General features: G+C 29.9%; 2 protein-coding genes across 4 annotated transcripts; both read right to left on the bottom strand.

The window, feature by feature from the left end:
* Positions 1–901: 901 nt before the first annotated feature.
* LOC114132604 (uncharacterized) lies at positions 902–11,235 on the bottom strand. Its single transcript, XM_027998118.2, has 9 exons — positions 10,183–11,235; positions 8,639–8,858; positions 8,339–8,558; positions 7,948–8,221; positions 4,989–4,998; positions 2,973–3,871; positions 1,674–1,893; positions 1,374–1,593; positions 902–1,254 (listed from the first exon to the last, which is right to left on the bottom strand). Exons 1-9 carry the CDS (start codon positions 11,017–11,019, stop codon positions 987–989), a joined length of 3,168 nt encoding a protein of 1,055 aa, XP_027853919.2. The 5' UTR covers positions 11,020–11,235; the 3' UTR covers positions 902–986.
* A 735-nt stretch (positions 11,236–11,970) lies between these two features.
* Positions 11,971–20,724, bottom strand: LOC114132605 (UDP-glycosyltransferase UGT5-like). 3 transcript variants are annotated; one of them, XM_050200502.1, is made up of 5 exons: positions 19,551–20,724; positions 15,452–16,054; positions 13,780–13,999; positions 13,480–13,699; positions 11,971–13,362 (listed from the first exon to the last, which is right to left on the bottom strand). In XM_050200502.1, the coding sequence occupies exons 1-5, from the start codon at positions 19,782–19,784 to the stop codon at positions 13,086–13,088; spliced, it is 1,554 nt and encodes a 517-aa protein (XP_050056459.1). In that variant the 5' UTR covers positions 19,785–20,724; the 3' UTR covers positions 11,971–13,085. The 3 variants fall into 3 exon arrangements, with proteins under 3 accessions (XP_050056459.1, XP_027853922.2, XP_027853920.2); XM_027998121.2 differs by lacking the exon at positions 15,452–16,054 and having other exon boundaries at positions 18,948–20,718; XM_027998119.2 differs by lacking the exon at positions 19,551–20,724 and having other exon boundaries at positions 15,452–17,436.
* Between the last annotated feature and the right edge of the window lie 860 nt (positions 20,725–21,584).

Raw genomic sequence — 21,584 nt, 5'->3', positions numbered from 1 at the left:
ATTCCTAATCGAGTTCCGCCGATGTCGCCGAACGCCTTTAATATTATATTATCATATACACTATGCGAATATAAAAGAATGTATTATTTACAATGTACAACCTATGACTATAATATGCATTTGTAAACACGACATACGACACACGATGAATAATTATTTAACGTCGCAGCGAGATTCGGAGATTAGAGAGGTCGTTACTGTGTAACTGCATACACTACATAATATATTATGGTAGTACCATTATTCCGCATTATATACAATAAAAATACATAAATTATCAACTCGGGAAGTAATTTGTTGAGATTGTTACAGTTAATGGGCATTAAGAAGTCACGTACTCGATTTAATGAAAAAAAATTTTAAAGACTTTAGGTAGGTACGTATTATAGGTTATACTATTACAACAGTAAAAACCGTTTATGACATCGGTTGTAGTGATCTAAAATGTAAGGTCCCATCCCAAGGAACTATGTTTTATAATAGTGTAATTTACATAAATTGTGTATAATATGGAAAATCTAATATTTGGAGTTACTTTATAATTATAAGTATAAAATACACCTATAATATATGTATGTTTAATTAATCATTTATAAAAAGTGTTTCAATAGAACCAAATTTTTTTACAAAATCGGATAAAGCTATATTATGGTTTTTAGTTATAACGATTTATTTTTTCTGGTCTGTTCAAAATTATTATAAACGATTTATACCTGATGTATGTTATAACGTTATAATAATAAAAATATTTTTTTCTGTTCAATTGAACATTTACTTATTTTAGTGAATACACAACAACCATAAATCTAACATCAAAATAGTAATTATAGTAATAACAATTTATACAGTAATAATAGTAAAAGTAATTGATAATAATAGTTTTACAAAATGTTTGTATTATTGTGTAATTGCGTGGTTCTTATAAACACTATATGTTTTTTTATTTAAATACACAGTTCAGATATCATAATGTTTTTTGATTATTATCACTCAGTTTTAGCTTTATCTACTAACTTATGAATATATTTTAAAACCTTATAGACTAAAAATGTGACTAGGAAAACAAAAGTTAACGCAACAAACATCACGTCCAATAGTAAGTATTGATACCACGTCAAATTTAGAGCGTGTGATTTCAAATGTGGAGCACCTTTGTGGCGGATTACATACTCCGTCCAATAGACAACCGACTGTTGAGGCGTCATCGGTCGGTCTTTGAATTGGATGGAAGCAATTTTGGCATTTTTTGTATAACTATAAACAACATAATACACATGTCACATAATAAATATATAACAAATAATACTATTGAAAACTAGTGACAAAAATCATATTATGTATAATTCTTAACAAATATCATCGAAGACACTCACATTTCATCGTTGATGAGTTTTGAAATGGCATTTGACAACTTTTCTTTTGACGTTGACAACAGGTCCATGGATATCGCCATTCCAGCGAGCACTAAATGTTCAATATTTCTCGGTTGATCGTAAAACATTGGGAATCCCAGTACTGGAACACCAGCGTCCACTGCTTCGTACACTCCAGACATACCCCCATGACTAATAAACAGTTTCACTTTGGGGTGCACTGTAAAAAATATAATTGTATCTATTATTTACTTTTCCCTAAAAAAGTGTGTTGGGTTATCTATCATAAATCGTACATACATAGTATTTCCCGCTGAGGGAACCATTTTTTCGTCATTACATTTTTTGGTTTGTCCTTCATTTCGCCTTCGTATTTCCACAAAACTCTCTGAGGAACGTCGGCCAATGCTTCTTTAAATGCCTTTTCAATATGTTCCGGTAAGGATGAGACTTTAACCGTGGAACCGAATGTGAAGAAAATCACTCCGTGAGGAGAGTCTTCGATGAAATCTAATATGTCCTTAAAAATAATTATAATTAAAATTTTACAACATTTTTTGAAATAAAGGAAAAATAAATTGTATCTACATAAAATTTTTAATCATAAAATTAAAGACATTTTTATAATATTCATAATTTTTAGTTTAAATGTAATAATCCATTGGATTGATATATCAGCTAAGTATGAAATATCTAAATTTAATATCCTATACAACCTGTAACTTTCAATGACTTTTTGTTCTAAACATACATTTTTATTATTTTTGATAAGACATTTTTATTTTCACTTTCTCTAATAATATAAAATTATCTAATAATTATCTATTAAGTTATCTATTTTTAATTATATTATGATATTTAACGTTGAAATTTTAATCTTTCAATATTTTTTTTTTATAGTCTTCTTTTTTTAATAATATCTCGCATTCTATAATAAATAATAAGTGATAGTAAATAAATATTATTACATACCTAACAATTCATTTTTAGGAACTTATTATTGTGTAATAGATAGTAGAAAATAATATAGCGAATAAATATTATATTAATTGCTAGAACCATTTAAGTCTAAATATTATAGAAAACGAATGTCGTATTTTGAACTCTAGTTGTTGGTATAACACAATTATGCACACCATTATCAGCATGGTTATTACCCCCAAATCGCGATTGTTGATAATGATGATGTGTATTCATCGTATATAAAATATAAAATTGTATCATAATTATCAAACATACGTTGTAGGTATCAATAGTGATGTGTAGACAGTTTATGATTTTTTGAAAAACAAATCAATTAAAAATAATTAAATAAAATATTTTAGTATGTACAGAAATAGATCATACCGTGAAATATGCCATTCAAATAAATAACATATGTTTTCAAAGTCGAAAAATTTTTATAAATTCTGTTTCAAAAATATAAGCAATCTGTTAATTGAATAGATTTTGTTTTAAAACAATATTGATTTCTGGACATCCTTGGTAATCATTTGATCGAAGACATGTTTCAATAATTAAATTTCCGAAATCTAACATCATTATATACACTCACATTAGGTAAATCAGATATAATACAGTAATTTAATGATCGCTTACTTTCGGTATGGGTTTGGCGGGTTTCAGGTGTATGCCGCCCACGTAGATGACGTTTGGTGTGAGCGGTTTCGGAGATTCAGTGACGTAATGACTGTTCTGGAAGATAATGGACGGATTGACAGTTGGAACTAGGCCATAAGATTTCGTATCAGTAAACCATGTAACTAGTTCATCATATTTGATCCTGACCATGCTGTACGTCAGCAAAGCCGTGTTAGTAAACCTCTGGACAAACGTGGCGGGCACTGCATGATTGGCCAATATATTGGACACGGAAGACGGGTTAGATAAATGACCCGTAAATAGCCGTTCGGTAAATATCATTGGTGACGGAATCAAGTAGATCACCGGCAGACCGAGCGTGTCGGCTATATAAGAAACGCAATCGAAACATAATGGCTCGACTAAGAGCAAATCGTACCGGTCACGTGTCCCGGAAGCTAACAATTCTACCAGCTTCCGGTTGCCGTGTATTACGTCGCAATACATTTGGGACAGCCTGGATAAAAGCTTGACCAACGCGAACGGCTCTCCAAAGTCTTTGATCGTTTGCATCGCGTCCATTTCGAGCTTCATCGGAAAGTCGCGGGACATATCCACCTCCGTGTAGTTTGCCCGGTGGCCATCAGGAAACGGCGTGAAAACGGTTACGGTGTGTCCTGCGTCCGTCAGCGATCTGAGCACTGAACTCATAAAATTCCAATGGCTCTTTCCCGCTATCGTTTCGATGGCCAGTATTCGGGCGGCCTCCGAGACCGGAATCGTCCGCAAGTCGATCGACAACCACAACAGAAACGTCAGCGAGACCGCTGTCGACATTTGCATCGCCGCCATCGGAGTTTTTCTTTTATTTCCGAAGGTACTACAGTAAACGGTATACGGCCTGGTTATGATATTTCCTTACAAGTATAGCTATAAAATTATATTATTATGTAAAGCCTCTATAAGTCTCTAGTCACTACCATGTGTTCTTGAGTATATTATGCAAGTTCGTGTACGCCCGAACAGCTCCGGACGCGAATTGCGGCTGTCTGCGGTCGTCTTTCGTCGATTACCTATTACACATTTGACGGTGAGCCGGTACACAATATTACCTAGGTACCAATTTATTTTTTTTTATTTACAACCCACAATGACGAAGCTATTAAAGTAATGCTGACAAGTTTCACATTATAACATCATAGTACATTATTATACATATAGATCGTTTACTTATTAATAATAGCTGTTTTAAATTACTTATATAATTATGTTATACGCTATACGCGTGTATAAATTTTTAAATCGAATTGCATAGTACCTATATAATTATGCCTTCTGCTAGTTTATTTGTTAAGCTTAAACTGAGTTTCAATGCCGTTTCGAGTTCTACGGTTCTTTTTAGCAATTATAATATTGTATTATTTCAATACTGCTAGTCAACTGTTTCTGCCGTTTCTATTCAAAAATAATATGTACCTATTATTAATCTCTGATAATTCACTCCCTACGACTAGGAAGTTATGTATATTTTCACTTTTAAAATGAAAAATGTACCTACGATGAATAATTTTACAAACGATGAGACATTATTAGCGTATCTTATACTTACTTCGTGATGATACATGTTTTGAATTGGTTCAAAATAAAAACGGATGTATATTATTTATTTATATGACAATCAAACGTACCAAGTTCATTGCCAAAATAAGAACAATATGTGCATGAGCACTACTGTAATATTTCTATTTAACTATTACACATATAATATCTAATATATAGTTTTATATTCTCGAATCATCATTTTTTTTTCAAAAATTAAAATATCATCAGAGGTAAACTTCATCGTTGGTGAGTTTTGAAATAGCATTTTACTAAAAAATATTTGAAGAAAATATAAATTTATTAATAGTATTTTCATATAGGTAGTTACTCTAATATAGTATATTACTTATAAGGACAATTAATACATTATGAGTTTAAAATAAAAAGTGAAAGTAGGTTACCGCAATTCGATACAATATGTTTTGATTGTACCTTCACTGTACTATATGACGTATAAAAATTGAATTTAATAATAAATCAGTACGATAAACGAATCTGAGCGAAGACTATCTGTCAGCTTATATAACCACGTACATTTTATGATATTTTTTTACGTTTTATTATTTTTATATTGTTATTAAAGTTTTTAATTTTTTTTAGTTATTAATAAACGGTAGTACCTATGAATTGATTTTAGTCAAAAAAAAAAATTAAAATATCATTGTGTTTGTAAAATACAATAATATAATGAATACGTTCAAAGTTTTATAAGTACTCATAAATAATGTTTTAAATTACAATAAAGAAACCAAAATCATTATTTTAGAGTGATATATTCGAATTTTTAATTATAAGTATACATTAAACATCAATTCAAAATTAAAATCCATATTGATGCATTTTTATCATATCTACTTATTTTATATATTCTTCGTAAAACTGAGACGCAGAAAAAATACTGAATCACATATATTGTTCATTATAAATACACAATATAGCCTTAATGTTTAATGTACACATATTTTTTTAAATATTATATTTCACTATGTCTTGTCTACATCGATTAATTAGAAATTATTTTAATTAGTCCTTTATAAGTCCACAAAACACATCATTATGGTTTCGGAGCATAGAACTTCAAACAAAAAAACTTGTAGACTACGTGGGAACGACACATAGAAATGTGAGAAAAATTCAACGAGGGATTCAGATAATCAATCAAAGAAACCAATCAATATGCAATCAATGGTAATATAAATAGCCAATACCATGTATGTATATAAATATTTTATACATTATATTACAATAATATAATTATCACTAACTCGAACGTATGAAAATTACTTAGTTTATTTTATTTTATTTTTGACCCATTGGCATGATTCTAAACTTAATATTTTATTATTGTTGTTATCGTTATTTATTTTGTTTGATTTTAGTTATTAATAATTATTATTAATGTGTGTTTACTCGATCAAATAATGGAAATAGATAACTGCAGTGATTGATACCAAAGTACATCTAAAGTAGATTAAAATAATAACATTTCTAAAATTAATAAATTGACAATTACGTATTTAAAATATTTTGGTCCTAATATTAAGTCGTATACTCTCCAAAGTAAAAAATACCACAAAAGATCTAGAAATTAAAAATCATTATATTTTTATGTAGGAGAGTAGTAACATTACAACTTCAGTAGCTTTGGATTATATAAGTATATACGATACACAAAAGTAATTAAAAAAGATAACCAAATGCTTAGTTTAGATACTTGTTAAAGAGGAAGGTTTCAACAGCCATTATAAATTGGTTCCTTTATTAAATGGTAAAGATTCATTTGATATCGATTATCCATAAATTAATACGTATGATTTTGTAATGTTTAATGTTAATACCAAGTCAGCTTTATTACTAGCTAATTGTACAAGCGTTTAAGTGTAAAAGCGTTTACGATAACTTACATTGCAAAATAGTATATTGTAAAGGACTTAAACAAATAGGCACAAACTTTTCGCTAAACGTATATCGGAGGAATTTACAGTTCGAACTTACATTAACAAGACATTCTCAAGAAAAGTCAGTTCATGACTACCAACTTTGCATGACTTGAGAAACTATTTCATGAATTATGTAATGTAAGCTCTGTCATATTCATAGTAGACGGTCATTGACATTATAATACAATACTTATGTAACTTAGGGACAAAACATTATAATATAATATGAATAATAAACATTTTAGCATATAATTTACAAATTTGAGTAGGACCCGAGAAGCGAAACTATACGGGTAAGCGAAATAATGTTTTATTATTATTTAAAACCACTACCACGGGAGAGGAGAATCTCTCTGTTTTAGTAGAGTTCGGCAAGTGTATGCCGTATATGAGTGTCTGTGCCCTGTGACAGCTAAACGTGGACAGGCGAACGGTTATCACGCACTGACCTCAGTGGATAATTTATTATGTGTGTTTAGATATAATAAAAACATTTCCGACCATAAAAATTGTGTTACACTTTTCTTGCAATAGTTAAACGTTTAACCTTTAAAGACTAAACTGTACTAAGGTACAAAACGTATATAAATATTATATATGATTCGATTACGTCTGTAAAACGATAGACGTATGGTATCATATATATTATATACTCTTCAGTTATTTATGTCGACCAAAATGAAATTTTTATAAAGTCATTAATTTAGAGTGTACGATAACAAGACTTCAAGGTTTTAGCGCGTGTCATCACCACTTAATACGAATGAAGACCAACCTCAACGAAATCTATATGATCTAGAACAATTTAAAACGTGCAAATTGACATTTTTTTTTTCAAGGAAAGTATGAACAATTCCATCTTTATCAAGTGAGAATATAAAGTAGATACTTTTGTCATGTTTTTTGGGTGATTTATCCATGAATACAATATTATATTTGTAAGTGTTTGTGTACCATACTTATTATACGATGAGTTCAAATGTTTGATTAACAACTTACGCATATATAGGTACCTTTATTTCTATCTTACAGCTAAGACAGTGTTTGTATAGATGTATATAATATGTAATGTGTAGGTATATATAAATACATATATATATGTATGTATACTTATTTATTTATATGTCATGTATGTTAGGTTTAACAAATTGTTATTTAAAAGTGAAAGACAATACGTACCAATAATTTTTTTCATAAACAGTTATTATATACAATATTTATTTAACTTATTATTAAATAATATAAATTTTTTTTTTCGCTTACACTTTTATTTATTATAGTAAGCCAACTACCATTAAACAGATAACAACGACAAAAAATATAAATCGTATATTAAACTAATAATAACAGTAACAACAATAGTACAATAAAATTAATTGTTATAATGAATATCAAATGATTATATGATAGGATTAGATGATAGGCATTATGATGGGTTGTAAGTACTATCAATTAGATTTTACTTTTTCGTTTTTAAAAACTAACTTACGAATACATTTTAAAACCTTATAGACTAAAAATGTGACTAGAAAAACAAAAGTTAACACAACAAACATCACGTCCAATAGTAAGTATTGATACCACGTCAAATTTAGAGCGTGTGATTTCAAATGTGGAGCACCTTTGTGACGAATCACATACTCCGTCCAATAAACGACCGACTGTTGAGGAGTCATCGGTCTGTCTTTGAATCGGATGGAAGCAATTTTGGCATTTTTCGCATAACTATATGAACACATAATACACAAAGGATAAAAATATATACGTAACAAAACATTAAAAACAAGTGGTAGAAATCATATTTGTATGTATTGTACGAAACAAATATCATCAGAGACTTACCTTTCATCGTTGATGAGTTTTGAAATGGCATTTGACAACTTTTCTTTTGACGTCGACAATAGGTCCATGGATATCGCCATTCCAGCGAGCACCAAATGTTCAATATTTCTCGGCTGATCGTAAAACACTGGGATTCCCAGTACTGGAACACCGGCGTCCACTGCTTCGTATACTCCAGACATACCCCCATGACTAATAAACAGTTTCACTTTGGGATGCACTGTAAAAAATATAATTGTATCTATTATTTACTTTTCCCTAAAAAAGTGTGTTGGGTTATCTATCATAAATCGTACATACATAGTATTTCCCGCTGAGGGAACCATTTTTTCGTCATTACATTTTTTGGTTTGTCCTTCATTTCGCCTTCATATTTCCACAAAACTCTCTGAGGAACGTCGGCCAATGCTTCTTTCAATGCCTTTTCAATATGTTCTGGTAAGGATGAGACTTTCATCGTGGAACCGAGTGTGAAGAGAATCACTCCGTGCGGCGAGTCTTCGATGAAATCTAATATATCCTTGTACAAAAATAATAATGGAATTTTATTAATCATTTTTTATGCATTATATTATATTCCAGGGAATTCAAATACTTTTAAAAAAATAAAATACAAAAATAATAAGTATAAAAATAACAACAAAACAGTATTAAATTTAAATTTACATAATGTAAATTTCTAATACATTTTTGAACTTTGAGGTATTTTTATCTTTGGACTTAATTAATTATTTAAGTAAAATTGTTTTTTTTTTTTATAGATCATTTATTGTAAATTGTTTCTATTTTGGTTTAATTTTCTTAAGTATTAGATTATCAAATTAATTTTACCTATATAATTATTTACTAATATAATTCACATTTATAAAATCAAACCGTTATAGTATTGATAATGCAATTTAAAATCATAATGACTATTCAAGTTAATATTATCATTTCTGAATGATTAAAACTGATTTTTCGTACAATATCGTAAATTCTATAATGTAATTTGCAACGGTCAATGAATTCTCGTTTTAATAAATGTATAGTTATCACATATTAATTTATTATTTTTTACAAATACCTATTTATACCCATTTATTTACCTACATTTTTATCGTTTCTAATTAAGTAATTTGATAACACTTTACCTGATAATATATATTTATCTAAAGTAGTACTGTGGTCTGTGTTAATATTTTTAATTGTAATCATGTCTCTAATCTTGAAATGTTGACCTGTCGATGTTACGATTTTGGCGTTCTATATATTATACTTTTTACATTTAACAATTAATTTTTCGACAGCAAGTTATTGTGTTATTATAATATGTATTACCAAATTTAATTTTAAAATCTAAATATTATTTTAGTTTAGCCGAGTGTTTTGAACTAAGAAGTCAAAAATTACTTTATTTTTATTTTATAATCATGCAAGCGTGTTTATATATCACAAACATCGAAAGTATGTTGTGTACTTATTATGTACTAAAAATTATGTACCTAAAATAGTAATATTTGATTTTTGAAAAATGATTAAAAATTGTTTTAAAATATTGTAATAAATGCCAATTTACTTTAATGAGGTATACAATGTATGTATTTCTAATATAAAATATTCATAAGATTTTTTTAAGTTAAATTTTTACATTTTAAGAAAATGTATACATTATAGTAGTTATAAAACAGATTTTTTTTATATATAATAATAATTAGGTTTCGGTAATTTCTAGTAATTATTGCATTATAGCAGTTTTTCATGAATTCAATATCCGAAATCTAACATCATTATAGACATACACACACACACACATAATATATTAGATAAATCAGATATAATTCGGTAATTTAATGATCGCTTACTTTCGGTATGGTTTTGGCGGGTTTCAGGTGTATGCCGCCCACGTAGACGACGTTGGGCGTGAGCGGTCTCGAAGACTCGGTGGCGTAATGACTGTTCTGGAAGATAATAGATGGGCTGACGGTCGGAGCCAGATCATACGGCCTCGGGTCCGTAAACCGCATGACTATCTGGTCGTACTTGGTCTTAACCAAGCTGTGCGTCAGCATAGCTGCGTTAGTAAACCTCTGGACAAACGTGCCGGGCACGGCGTGGTTGGCAAACATGTGGGGCACAGAAGACGGGTTGGACAAATGACCGGTAAACTGCCGTTCGATAAATGTGATCATCGGTGAGGGAATTGTGTAGATCATGGGTATACCGAGAGCGTCGGCCATGTGCGAAACGCAATCTACTCCCAGCGGTTCGATTAAGAGTAAATCGTACCGGCCACGCGCCCCGGAAGCTAACACGTCGGCCAGCTCCCGGTTACCATTGATTGCGTCGCAATAGAATCGGGCGATAGTGGCAATGTTGTTGATCAACGGGAACGGTTCTCCAAACATTTGTATCGCCTGTATCACATCTAGGTTGAGCTTGATCGGAAAGTCGCGGGATGTATCCACCTCCGTGTAGTTTTCCCGGTTGCCGTCCGGAAACGGCGTGAAAACTGTCACGGTGTGTCCGGCGTCCGTCAGCGATCTGATCACCGAGCTCAAGAAGCTCCAGTGACTCTTTCCCGCTATCGTTTCGACGGCCAGTATTCGGGCGGCCTCCGAGACCGGAATCGTCTGCAGGTCTATCGACAACCACAACAGCAACGACAGCGAGACCGCGGTCGACATTTTCATCGCCGCCATCGGAGTTTTTTTTTTTTATATATTCAGGTAATACGGTGAACGATATGCAGTCGGATTTGGTTACGCGCGGTTATGATTTTTCTGTACAGGGACACCTATATAATATAGGTATCTGCGGCAATAGGTTACCACAGCGCGTATACCGTACGAGTCTGCTGTGCGCGCGCTACGAGCTCCGGACGCAGACTGCAACAATCGGCGGACCAGCTTTGTTAGTGTTCGTACGTATTTGACGGAAACCGGTTATTGTTATTACAACTATTTACTACTTTATAAATTTTTTATCCTGTTATCGCATACTTGCATACTTTGAATACGTTTTTTTTTTTTTTTTTATTAATGATAATAAATTACGTATTCCGACGTCATCTTTATTATAATATCATATATTTCTTAACCGTTATTGCGTATAATAATAACAGTTGTACGCGTGAACTATAGTATTTAAATTAAATCACATCAAATCCCCAACGATCGTCTTGTTTATTATTATGGTATATTACGTATATTAATAATGTTCATTGTTATTAATATTAAATCCGTTTTCATAGATTTTTCTTTTTTGTTCTTTATGGCATGATCGGTCGTGTTTTTATTCTAAAAATTCTAAAACATTATTTTTACATATTAATATATTATACAACTTCCTTGATAAGGAAGTTCTATATTATATTAACTTGAAAGACATGAAAAGTTCTATGAATTATTGTCCATCGATTATAATCGTGTCTTACGCTCATTTTGAGTGTTTTAAATACTTGTTAATAACGTATTTATACTGAATTTATTTTAATAACACTTATTATACATTAAACTAAATTTCTTGTCAAGGTGGAATATTTTTTTATTTTTGTGACGGGGTCTCCGTTATAATATACACACTTCTATAATAGTACCTACTTAAGTACTTAATATAATACACAATTTTATTTTGAATAACGAAAATTCATGTACAAGTCCTTAAATTTATCTCTTTATTCGATTTACCAATTGTTTTAACAATGCGCCGAACAGTATACCAGAATAATGTTTATTATATTACCTATATACGACTCATTATTATAATACATTAAAAACTTTTTTCTTAACAACACATTTATTTATTTTAGTGAACCAACTACTTTTTAATAGATAACAATATCAACAAATTAATAATAAAAATAATAATAATAATAATTATGAGAGAAAAATTAATTCAGATAATAAATATCAAATGTTTATATGATAAGATAGAATCTAGGAAAAAACGACACGGTAATAACAAGGGTCAAAAACGTCAAATACACTTTACTTTAAAATTTTAAATATTAGTTAACGTATAAGTATATTCTAAGTCTATTGTTAAATTAAATAGGTACCTTAGTATAATGTAAAGATGTACCTACTGTAATGTATCGAAATCGAGATCAAGATATAACTGACGCTTAACGTTTTACACAAATTATATGGAAGTTGTACCAACACTGTTTATCCATATTCTCATCATCCAAAATCGTATATTAAACTTTTATTATACTCTTTTATTATACTACTTATAAGTAGTAGATTTTTACGTACAAGGAGGGATATAATATTATGTTCACTATTATTATTACTATCGTCACGATTTCGCTCATCAAAACTACGTATAAGTGACTAGGCATAAAATATTAAAAACGATTACATTTTTAACGATAAAATTTGGTTAAATCACAGGTATCATTGTTTTAACAAATACAACTTATATATTATTACTTATTTAATATAGGTATTATCATCACTAAATCAAAACCTATAGTGCAAAACATAATATGAATGTAAAGTTTATTTCAACAAGCGTGCTTTCGAATTCCTATATACTAATACCTATTTAAAAATATTTTTAATAACGTTATCATATAATATTTGATATTTGTATCATTATTTACTTATTTAATTTAACAATTGTCTAAGAGTTGTTATAATCCTTAAGCTAATATTTGGAATTTAAAGTAAAATGAATTTGACGTTTTTTACCTTGTCGTTTATTACCTATAATTTTTTTTCGTTTACTTTTTTACCGATTACCGATAAGGTAGTATGTACTGTCAATGAGATTTCACTTTGTCGTTCTTTAAAACGTACTTACGAATAAATTTTAAAACCTTATAGACTAAAAATGTGACTAGGAAAACAAAAGTTAACGCAACAATCATCACGTCTAATAGTAAGTATTGATACCACGTCAAATTTAGAGCTTGTGATTTCAAATGTGGAGCACCTTTGTGACGAATCACATACTCCGTCCAATAAACGACCGACTGTTGAGGAGTCATCGGTCTGTCTTTGAATCGGATGGAAGCAATTTTGGCATTTTTTGCATAACTATATAAACAACATAATACACATAAGATAAAAATATATAACAAAACACTATTAAAAACAAGTGGTAGATATCATATTTGTATGTATTGTACGAAACAAATATCATCAGAGACTTACCTTTCGTCGTTGATGAGTTTTGAAATGGCATTTGACAACTTTTCTTTTGACGTTGACAACAGGTCCATGGATATCGCCATTCCAGCGAGCACTAAATGTTCAATATTTCTCGGCTGATCGAAAAACACAGGGATTCCCAGTACTGGAACACCGGCATCCACTGCTTCGTACACTCCAGACATACCCCCATGACTAATAAACAGTTTCACTTTGGGGTGCACTGTAAAAAATATAATTGTATCTATTATTTACTTTTCCCTAAAAAAGTGTGTTGGGTTATCTATCATAAATCGTACATACATAGTATTTCCCGCTGAGGGAACCATTTTTTCGTCATTACATTTTTTGGTTTGTCCTTCATTTCGCCTTCGTATTTCCACAAAACTCTCTGAGGAACGTCGGCCAATGCTTCTTTAAATGCCTTTTTAATATGTTCTGGAAGAGATGAGACATTAATCGTGGAACCGAATGTAAAGAGAATCACTCCTTGCGGCGAGTCTTCGATGAAATCTAAAATATCCTTGTGCAAAAATAAAAATATTACTTAATTAATTATATTTTATGCATTATATTATATTTCAGTCAATTACTTAACAAAAATATAATTTTTAATACAATATAATCGTTTTTGTTCTTTCAAAAACACATAAGTTTGAAAATTAATAAATTATGCATAAATTATACAAGTTTTACATTTTCTTTTTTCTTTTTTTACGAGTATAATATTGTTTCATACATATTTTATAAAAATAAAATATTTTTCGTGAAATGTATACAAATACAATTGTCAATAAGTGTTGTAAACAACAATCTTACTTCTATTATCAAAATTTATCACATGTGTAATTCAATAAATTTTTGTTGTTTTGTGGGTGAAGCACTGAAGTGGTCAAAACGCCAAAAATGTAAATTTCGAAATGTATTAACATGTGATTATAGCTTTTACATACCTTTTTTACTTTTGAATCATACACATTGCAGATTACATTATAAACATATTTAATATGATGTAGAATCAAATGATTCAGTCATATTAAATTTAAATTTACTTCTTCTAATAATTTTGGAACTTTGAAGTGTTCTTATTTTTGAACTTAATTAATTGTTCAAGTAAAATTGTTTTAATTTATAGAGCACTAGCTTATTGTTAATCGTTTGTATTTTATTCACTTTTATATTCTTAAATATTGGACTATCAAACCATTTTTAAGAACGTTATATCCTAGTTTAATAAATATTTATTCATTTATTGTGTATTAATAATACTACCTATATAATTATTTAATAATAAAATTCACAGTTATGAAAATAAAAATTTTAAATTATTGATAATGTAATGATAAATTTAATTAATGTAATCATTTCTTAATGACTAAGTCTGATACTTTGCGAATAACATAATATTTTAAATCTTATAATATAATTTATAACGGTCAACGACTTTTCGTTCTGATAAATTGTATAGTGATTGTAAATTAATAATATATTATGTTTTACATATACCCACCATTTCATTTCAATAGTTTTTGATTAAGTAATTTTATCTCACTTTATTCAATTATATATATATTTATTTATCTAAAATACTATATTAGTATTGTTCATTGTTATCATACTTCCAACCTCGATATTCCTGTTGATGTTACAATTTCTGCAATTTTTTGTATCATAACTTATAAAATTTAACAATTAATTTTTTGACAATAAATTATTGTGTTAATATAAAATTGTTTATCGAAGTTAATTTAGAACCTAAAAATTCTTTTGGTTTAGCCATGTATTTTGAACTAAGGAGTCAAAAAAACAAGTGATTTTCTATTTTGTCATCATGCAAGCGTGCTTATAGTCTAATCTCTTTTTTAATACTTAGGTTATGGTCGTTTCTGAAAATCATGTAACTATGGTATACACACATACACACATAATAAATCTGGTAAATCAGACGTGCTTCGGTAATTTAATGATCGCTTACTTTCGGTATCGTTTTAGCGGGTTTCAGGTGTATGCCACCTACGTAGATGACATTGGGCGTGAGCGGTTTTGAAGACTCGGTGACGTAATGACTATTTTGGAAGATAATGGATGGATGGACGATCTGAGCCAGATCATACGGCCTACCGTATGTAAACCGGTTAACTATCTGGTCGTACTTGGTCTTGACCATGCTATACGTCAATAACGCCGTGTTGGTAAACCTCTGGTAAAACGTGCTGGGCACGGCGTGGTTGGCCAACAAGTTGGACACTAAAGCCGGATTAGACAAATGACCCGTAAATAGCCTTTCGTTGTAAGACACCAACGTTGACGGGACCGAGTAGATTACAGGAACACCAAGCGTGTCGGCTATGTAAGAAACGCAATCGAAACTTAAAGGCTCGGCTATGAGCAAATCATACTTGACCCGTGTCCTAGAAGCTAATATTTCGATCATCTCCCGTTTACCGTGGATTTTGGAGCTATAGATTTGAAAAATTTTGCTAACCACGTTGATCAACGCAATCGGGTTGCCGAATTGTTTTATCGTGTACATTACATCTAGCTCGAGCTTGAACGGAAAGTCGCGGGACATATCTACCTCTGTGTAGTTTTCCCGGTCGCCGTCCGGAAACGGCGTGAAAACGGTAACGTTGTGTCCGGCATCAGTTAGCGATCTGAGCACCGAGCTCATGAAGTTCCAGTGGCTCTTTCCCGGCACCGTTTCGACGGCCAGTATTCGGGCAGCCTTCGAGACGGGAATCGTCCGCAAGTCTATCGACAACCACAACAGCAAAGACAGCGAGATCGCGGTCGACATTTGCATCGCCGCTTTTTTTTATTTCTGTAGGTATTACGGAAAACGGTATATAGCTCAATTTAGTTACTCGAGGTTATAATATTTACTTATAAGGGTTACTATAAATGTATGTGTGTTGTATTAGTCATTTCTATTGGTCACTAACCTGTGCGTTCGAGCGTGTATTATACTATTACGAAAGTGCGTACGCGTCCGATCACCACTGCACGTGAACTGCAGCAATCGGCGTACGACCTTTGTTAATTATATAACACAATTGGCGGGAACCGGTATTGATATAACAATTTTATTTATGACTGTATTATTTATATATTTTTAAATTATACATTTTTTGCATGTACTCGCGAACCTACTTGCATAGTTGCATACTTTGAATACGTTTTTAAAATAATAATGAAAAATTGCGTGTAGCAATATCATCTTTATTGTATCATATATTTTTTAAGCTTTTTTCCTTATATATTAAAAACAATCGCATCTACGCGTGTACTAGTTGTAAAATTAAATTGTATACAATCCCCAATAGTCGTCTTGTGTTTTAACTATAGTAGTTAATGTGATTATTATTTAATATAAATCGGTTTTTAGATTTTTCGGTTTTTTTTTTTTTTTGTTTGTGTTTTCGTTTTAAAATCTTAAAATAGTATGTTTACTTATACGACTTCATTATGACTAAGTAATTCAATATATTAACTTGAAATATGTAAAAAGTTCTGAAATTATTGTCAAGATATTATTAACTTGTCTTACGATCGTGTTGTGTTATGAATAACTTGTTAATTACGTATTTATACTATAGGTTTTTATTTTAATAACATCTATTATATATTTTACTAAGTCCATAGTCAAGGCAGAATAATTTTTTTTCGTGACGTGGTCTCTGTCATAATATACACACTACTTTAATAGTACCTACCTAAGTACTTAATATATATATACTTTTATTTTGAATAGCCGAAATTCATATACAAGTCCTTAAATTTGTCCTCTTCTCGGATTGACCAATGTTTAAAAGCTAAGCAGTACAGTATATCATTTTACACACTTACTATACTAATTAGTAATTTATATAGTGATAATAGTAAAAGTAATAGTGATAATAATTATAAAACGTTTGTATTATTGTGTAGTTCTTATAAACACTACACGTTTTTTATTTAAATACAAAGTCCAGATATCATATCAATCGTTGACTATTATCACTCAGTTTTAGCTTTATCATTTTTAAAAACGTACTTAAGAATACATTTTTAATTATATTTTATGCATTATTATTTCGTATTCCAGTCAATACTTTTAAACAAAAATACGATTTTTAATACAATAAAATCGCTTTATTCTTTTAAAAATGCATACAATTTGGAAATTAATTAATTATTCATTGACAAGTTTTATATTTTCCTTTTTCTGTTATTTTGCGTATAATATTGTAACATACGTATTTTATAAAAATAAAATACTTTTCTTGAAAACTTATACAAATTCAATTGTCAATTAAGTGTTGTAAACAACAATCTTATTTCTATTATCAAGATTTACCACATATACAATTTAAGTATTTAAAATTATGTACCTACTTTCGTAATTTAGTGAGTGAAGTGGTCAAAACGCCAAAAATTTTAAATTTCGACATGTTAATAAATGGTGATTATAGCTTTTACGTACCTACCTATTTTACTTTTAAATCATACACGTTGCAGATCACATTATAATCATATTTAATATGATGTAGAATCAAATGAATCATTTATATTAAATTTAAATTTACATCTTCTAATACTTTTTGGAACTTTGAACTTAATTAATTGTTTAAGTAAAATTGTTTTAATCTATAGAGCACTAGCTTATTGTTAATTATTTGTATTTTATTTCACTTTTAAATTCTTAAATATTAGACTATCAAACCGTTTTTAAAAACGCTATATCCAAATATAATAAATATTTATTTATTGTGAATTATTAATACTACCTATATAATTATTAATTATTTAATAATAAAATTCACAGTTATGAAATTAAAATTTTAAATTATTGATAATGTGATGATAAATTTAATTAAATAATCATTTCCTAATGACTAAGTCTGATACTTTGCGAGTAGCATAATATTGTAAATTTTATAATATAATTTATAACGGTCAACGACTTTCGTTCTAATAAATTGCATAGTGATTACAAATTAATATATTATGTTTTACATATATCTGCCATTACATTTCTATCGTTTCTGATTAATTAATTTTATGTCACATTACTTAATCATATATTATATTTATCTAAAATACTATATTAGTATTGTTCATTGTAATCATACTTCCAACCTCGATATTCCTGTTGATGTTACGATTTCTGCCGTTTTTTATACCATATCTTATAACATTTAACAATTAATTTTTTGATAGTAAATTATTGTGTTAATATAATATTTTGAACGAAGTTAATTTAGAATCAAATCAACATTTTGGTTCAGCCAAGTATTTTGAACTAAGGAGTCAAAAAACACTATTTTCTATTTTATCATCATGCAACGTGGTCATAATCTAATAATCTAATCTTTTTTTTTTAATACTTAGATTATAGTAATTTCTGAAAATCAAACATCGGTACACACACACACACACACACACACACACAAGTAAATTAGACGTGCTTCGGTAATTTAATGATCGCTTACTTTCGGTATCGTTTTAGCGGGTTTCAGGTGTATGCCACCTACGTAGATGACATTGGGCGTAAGCGGTTTTGAAGACTCGGTGACGTAATGACTATTTTGGAAGATAATGGATGGGCTGACGGTAGAAGCCAGATCATACGGCCTTGGGTCTATCAACCGGGTGACTATCTGGTGATAGTTGGTCTTGACCATGCTATACGTAAACAGCGCCGTGTTAGTGAACCTCTGAATAAACGTGCCGGGCACGGCGTGGTTGGCCAACATGTTGGACACTAAAGCCGGGTTGGAAAAATGACCCGTAAATAGCCTTTCGTTGAATGATACCAACGGTGACGGGATCGAGTAGATTACAGGAACACCAAGCGTGTCGGCTATGTAAGAAACGCAATCGAAACTTAATGGCTCGACTATAAATAAATCATACTTGGCACGTGTCCTAGAAGCTAATATTTTGGTCATCTCCCGATTACCGTGGATTATGGAGCTGTAGACTCGAATGTTTTTGCAAATGAGGTTGATCAACGCAAACGGATCGCTGATATGTTTTATCGTGTGCATCACATCTAGGTTGAGCTTGATCGGAAAGTCGCGGGATGTATCTACCTCTGTGTAGTTTTCCCGGTCGCCGTCCGGAAACGGCGTGAAAACGGTAACGCTGTGTCCGGCATCCGTTAGCGATCTGAGCACCGAGCTCATAAAGTTCCAGTGGCTCTTTCCCGCCACCGTTTCCATAGCCAGTATTCGGGCAGCCTCCGAGACGCGAATCGTCCGCAAGTCTATCGACAACCACAACAGCAACGACAGTGAGATCGCGGTCGACATTTGCATCGCCACCATCGATGCTTTTTTTTATTTCTGTAGGTATTACGGAAAACGGTATACGACTTAATTTAGTTACACGAGGTTAAAATATTTGCTTATAAGGGTAGCTATAATTGTTGTATATGTGTTGTATAAGTCATTTCTATTGTTTACTAACCTGTGCGTTCGAGCGTGTATTATACTATTAGGTATACTAAAGTGCGTACGCGTCCGATCAGCACTGCACGTGAACTGCAGCAATCGGCGTACGACCTTTGTTAGTAATGTAACACAATTGGCGGGAACCGATATTGATATTAATATTTACAAATGTATTTATATATTTTTAAATTATTAAAAATTTTTTCCTGTACTCGCATACCTACTTGCATACTTTGAATACGTGTTTAAAATAATAATAAAAAAATTGCATGTTCAGATATCATCTTTGTTGCATCATATTTTTGCGTGTATATAAAAAACAATCGTACGAGTGTACTAGTTTTAAAATTAAATTGTATAAAATCCCCAATAACCACCTTGCTTATTATTTTAGTATTTTATGTGTTTATTATTTATTATTAAATCAGTTTTTAGATAGATTTTAGATAACTTTAGCCACGTAAAAAAATCTGAAATTATTGTCAAGATATTATTAACGAGTCTTACGATCGTGTTGTGTTATATGACTTATGAATAACTTGTTAATTACATATTTATGCTATAGGTATTTGTTTTAATAATATATATTGTATATTATACTGAGTCCATTGTCAAGGTGAAATAATTTTTTTTTCTTGACGTGGTCTTTGTCATAATATACACACTACTTTAATAGTAGATACCTACCTAAATACTTAACATAATACACACTTTTATTTTGAATAGCGAAAATGTATATACAAGTCCTTGAATTTGTTTCCTTCTCCGATTGACCAATTTTTATAAAACTAAGCAGTACAGTATACCAGTACAAACACTTACTATACTAATTAGTAATTTATACAGTAATAATAGTAAAAGTAATAGTTATAATAATTCTAAAACGTTTATATCATTATGTAATTATGTAGTTCTTATAAGCATTACACGTTTTTTATTTAAATACAAAGTTCCGATATCATAACAACCGTTTTATACAATGTCGTAGAGTTAAATAAAATAATGATTTTTATTTAATTTAAATTTAAATATTTTAATAGATTTGAAACTTTGAGATATTCTCATCGTTTTACTTAATTAATTGTTTATAATTTAGTTCACTTGTCTTAAGTATTAGATTATAAAACCTTTTTTAAATGCCCTACCCAAGTAAAATATATTAATATATATATATATATTATAATTTTTCTTACAGAATATTATTCAGTAATAGAATTCAGCTATAAAATCATATTTTTATATTATTAATAATAATGATAATGCAATAAAAAAATATAATGACAAATCAAGTAAATATAACCATTACCGAACGTCTAAATCTGATATCTCGCACAATATCATATATCCTATAGCGTAATTTGCAACAGTCAACAACGTCTTGTTTAAATCATTTTATGGTGTAGTTATTAGTGTTATTACATATTAATGATTATATTTTCAAATACCTGCCATTATATTTGATATGATCAAGAAATTAAAACTCACTTTATCTAATAATATATGTTTATCTAATAGTGATACTGACATACTGTGTTAATGTTGTTAATTATAATCATGTTTCAACCTTGACATTTTAACCTGTTGATGTCACGATTATTGGCGTTCTATACATCATATTTTTTACAATTAATAATTAATTTTTTGACAGTAAATTATTGTGTTAATATAATATTT

This window comes from Aphis gossypii, chromosome 2 (assembly GCF_020184175.1).
Source record: "Aphis gossypii isolate Hap1 chromosome 2, ASM2018417v2, whole genome shotgun sequence".
NCBI lineage: Eukaryota > Metazoa > Arthropoda > Insecta > Hemiptera > Aphididae > Aphis > Aphis gossypii.
The sequence above is the reverse complement of the archived record's forward strand: the minus strand, read 5'-3'. Positions and strand labels throughout refer to the sequence as shown.

Excerpts from the sequence above, each read along its gene's own strand:
- LOC114132604 (XM_027998118.2), bottom strand. The coding sequence starts at position 11,019 with ATGGCGGCGATGAAAATGTCGACCGCGGTCTCGCTGTCGTTGCTGTTG. Across the intron at positions 8,859-10,182 it reads CCGCCAAAACCATACCGAAA|GATATATTAGATTTCATCGA; the intron begins GTAAGCGATCAT and ends TTTTTGTACAAG. Across the intron at positions 1,894-2,972 it reads CCGCCAAACCCATACCGAAA|GACATATTAGATTTCATCGA; the intron begins GTAAGCGATCAT and ends ATTATTTTTAAG.
- LOC114132605 (XM_050200502.1), bottom strand. The coding sequence starts at position 19,784 with ATGGTGGCGATGCAAATGTCGACCGCGATCTCACTGTCGTTGCTGTTG. Across the intron at positions 16,055-19,550 it reads ACCGGGAAAACTACACAGAG|GTAGATATGTCCCGCGACTT; the intron begins GTAGATACATCC and ends AACTACACAGAG. Across the intron at positions 13,363-13,479 it reads AAACTCATCAACGACGAAAG|TTATGCAAAAAATGCCAAAA; the intron begins GTAAGTCTCTGA and ends TTGTTTATATAG.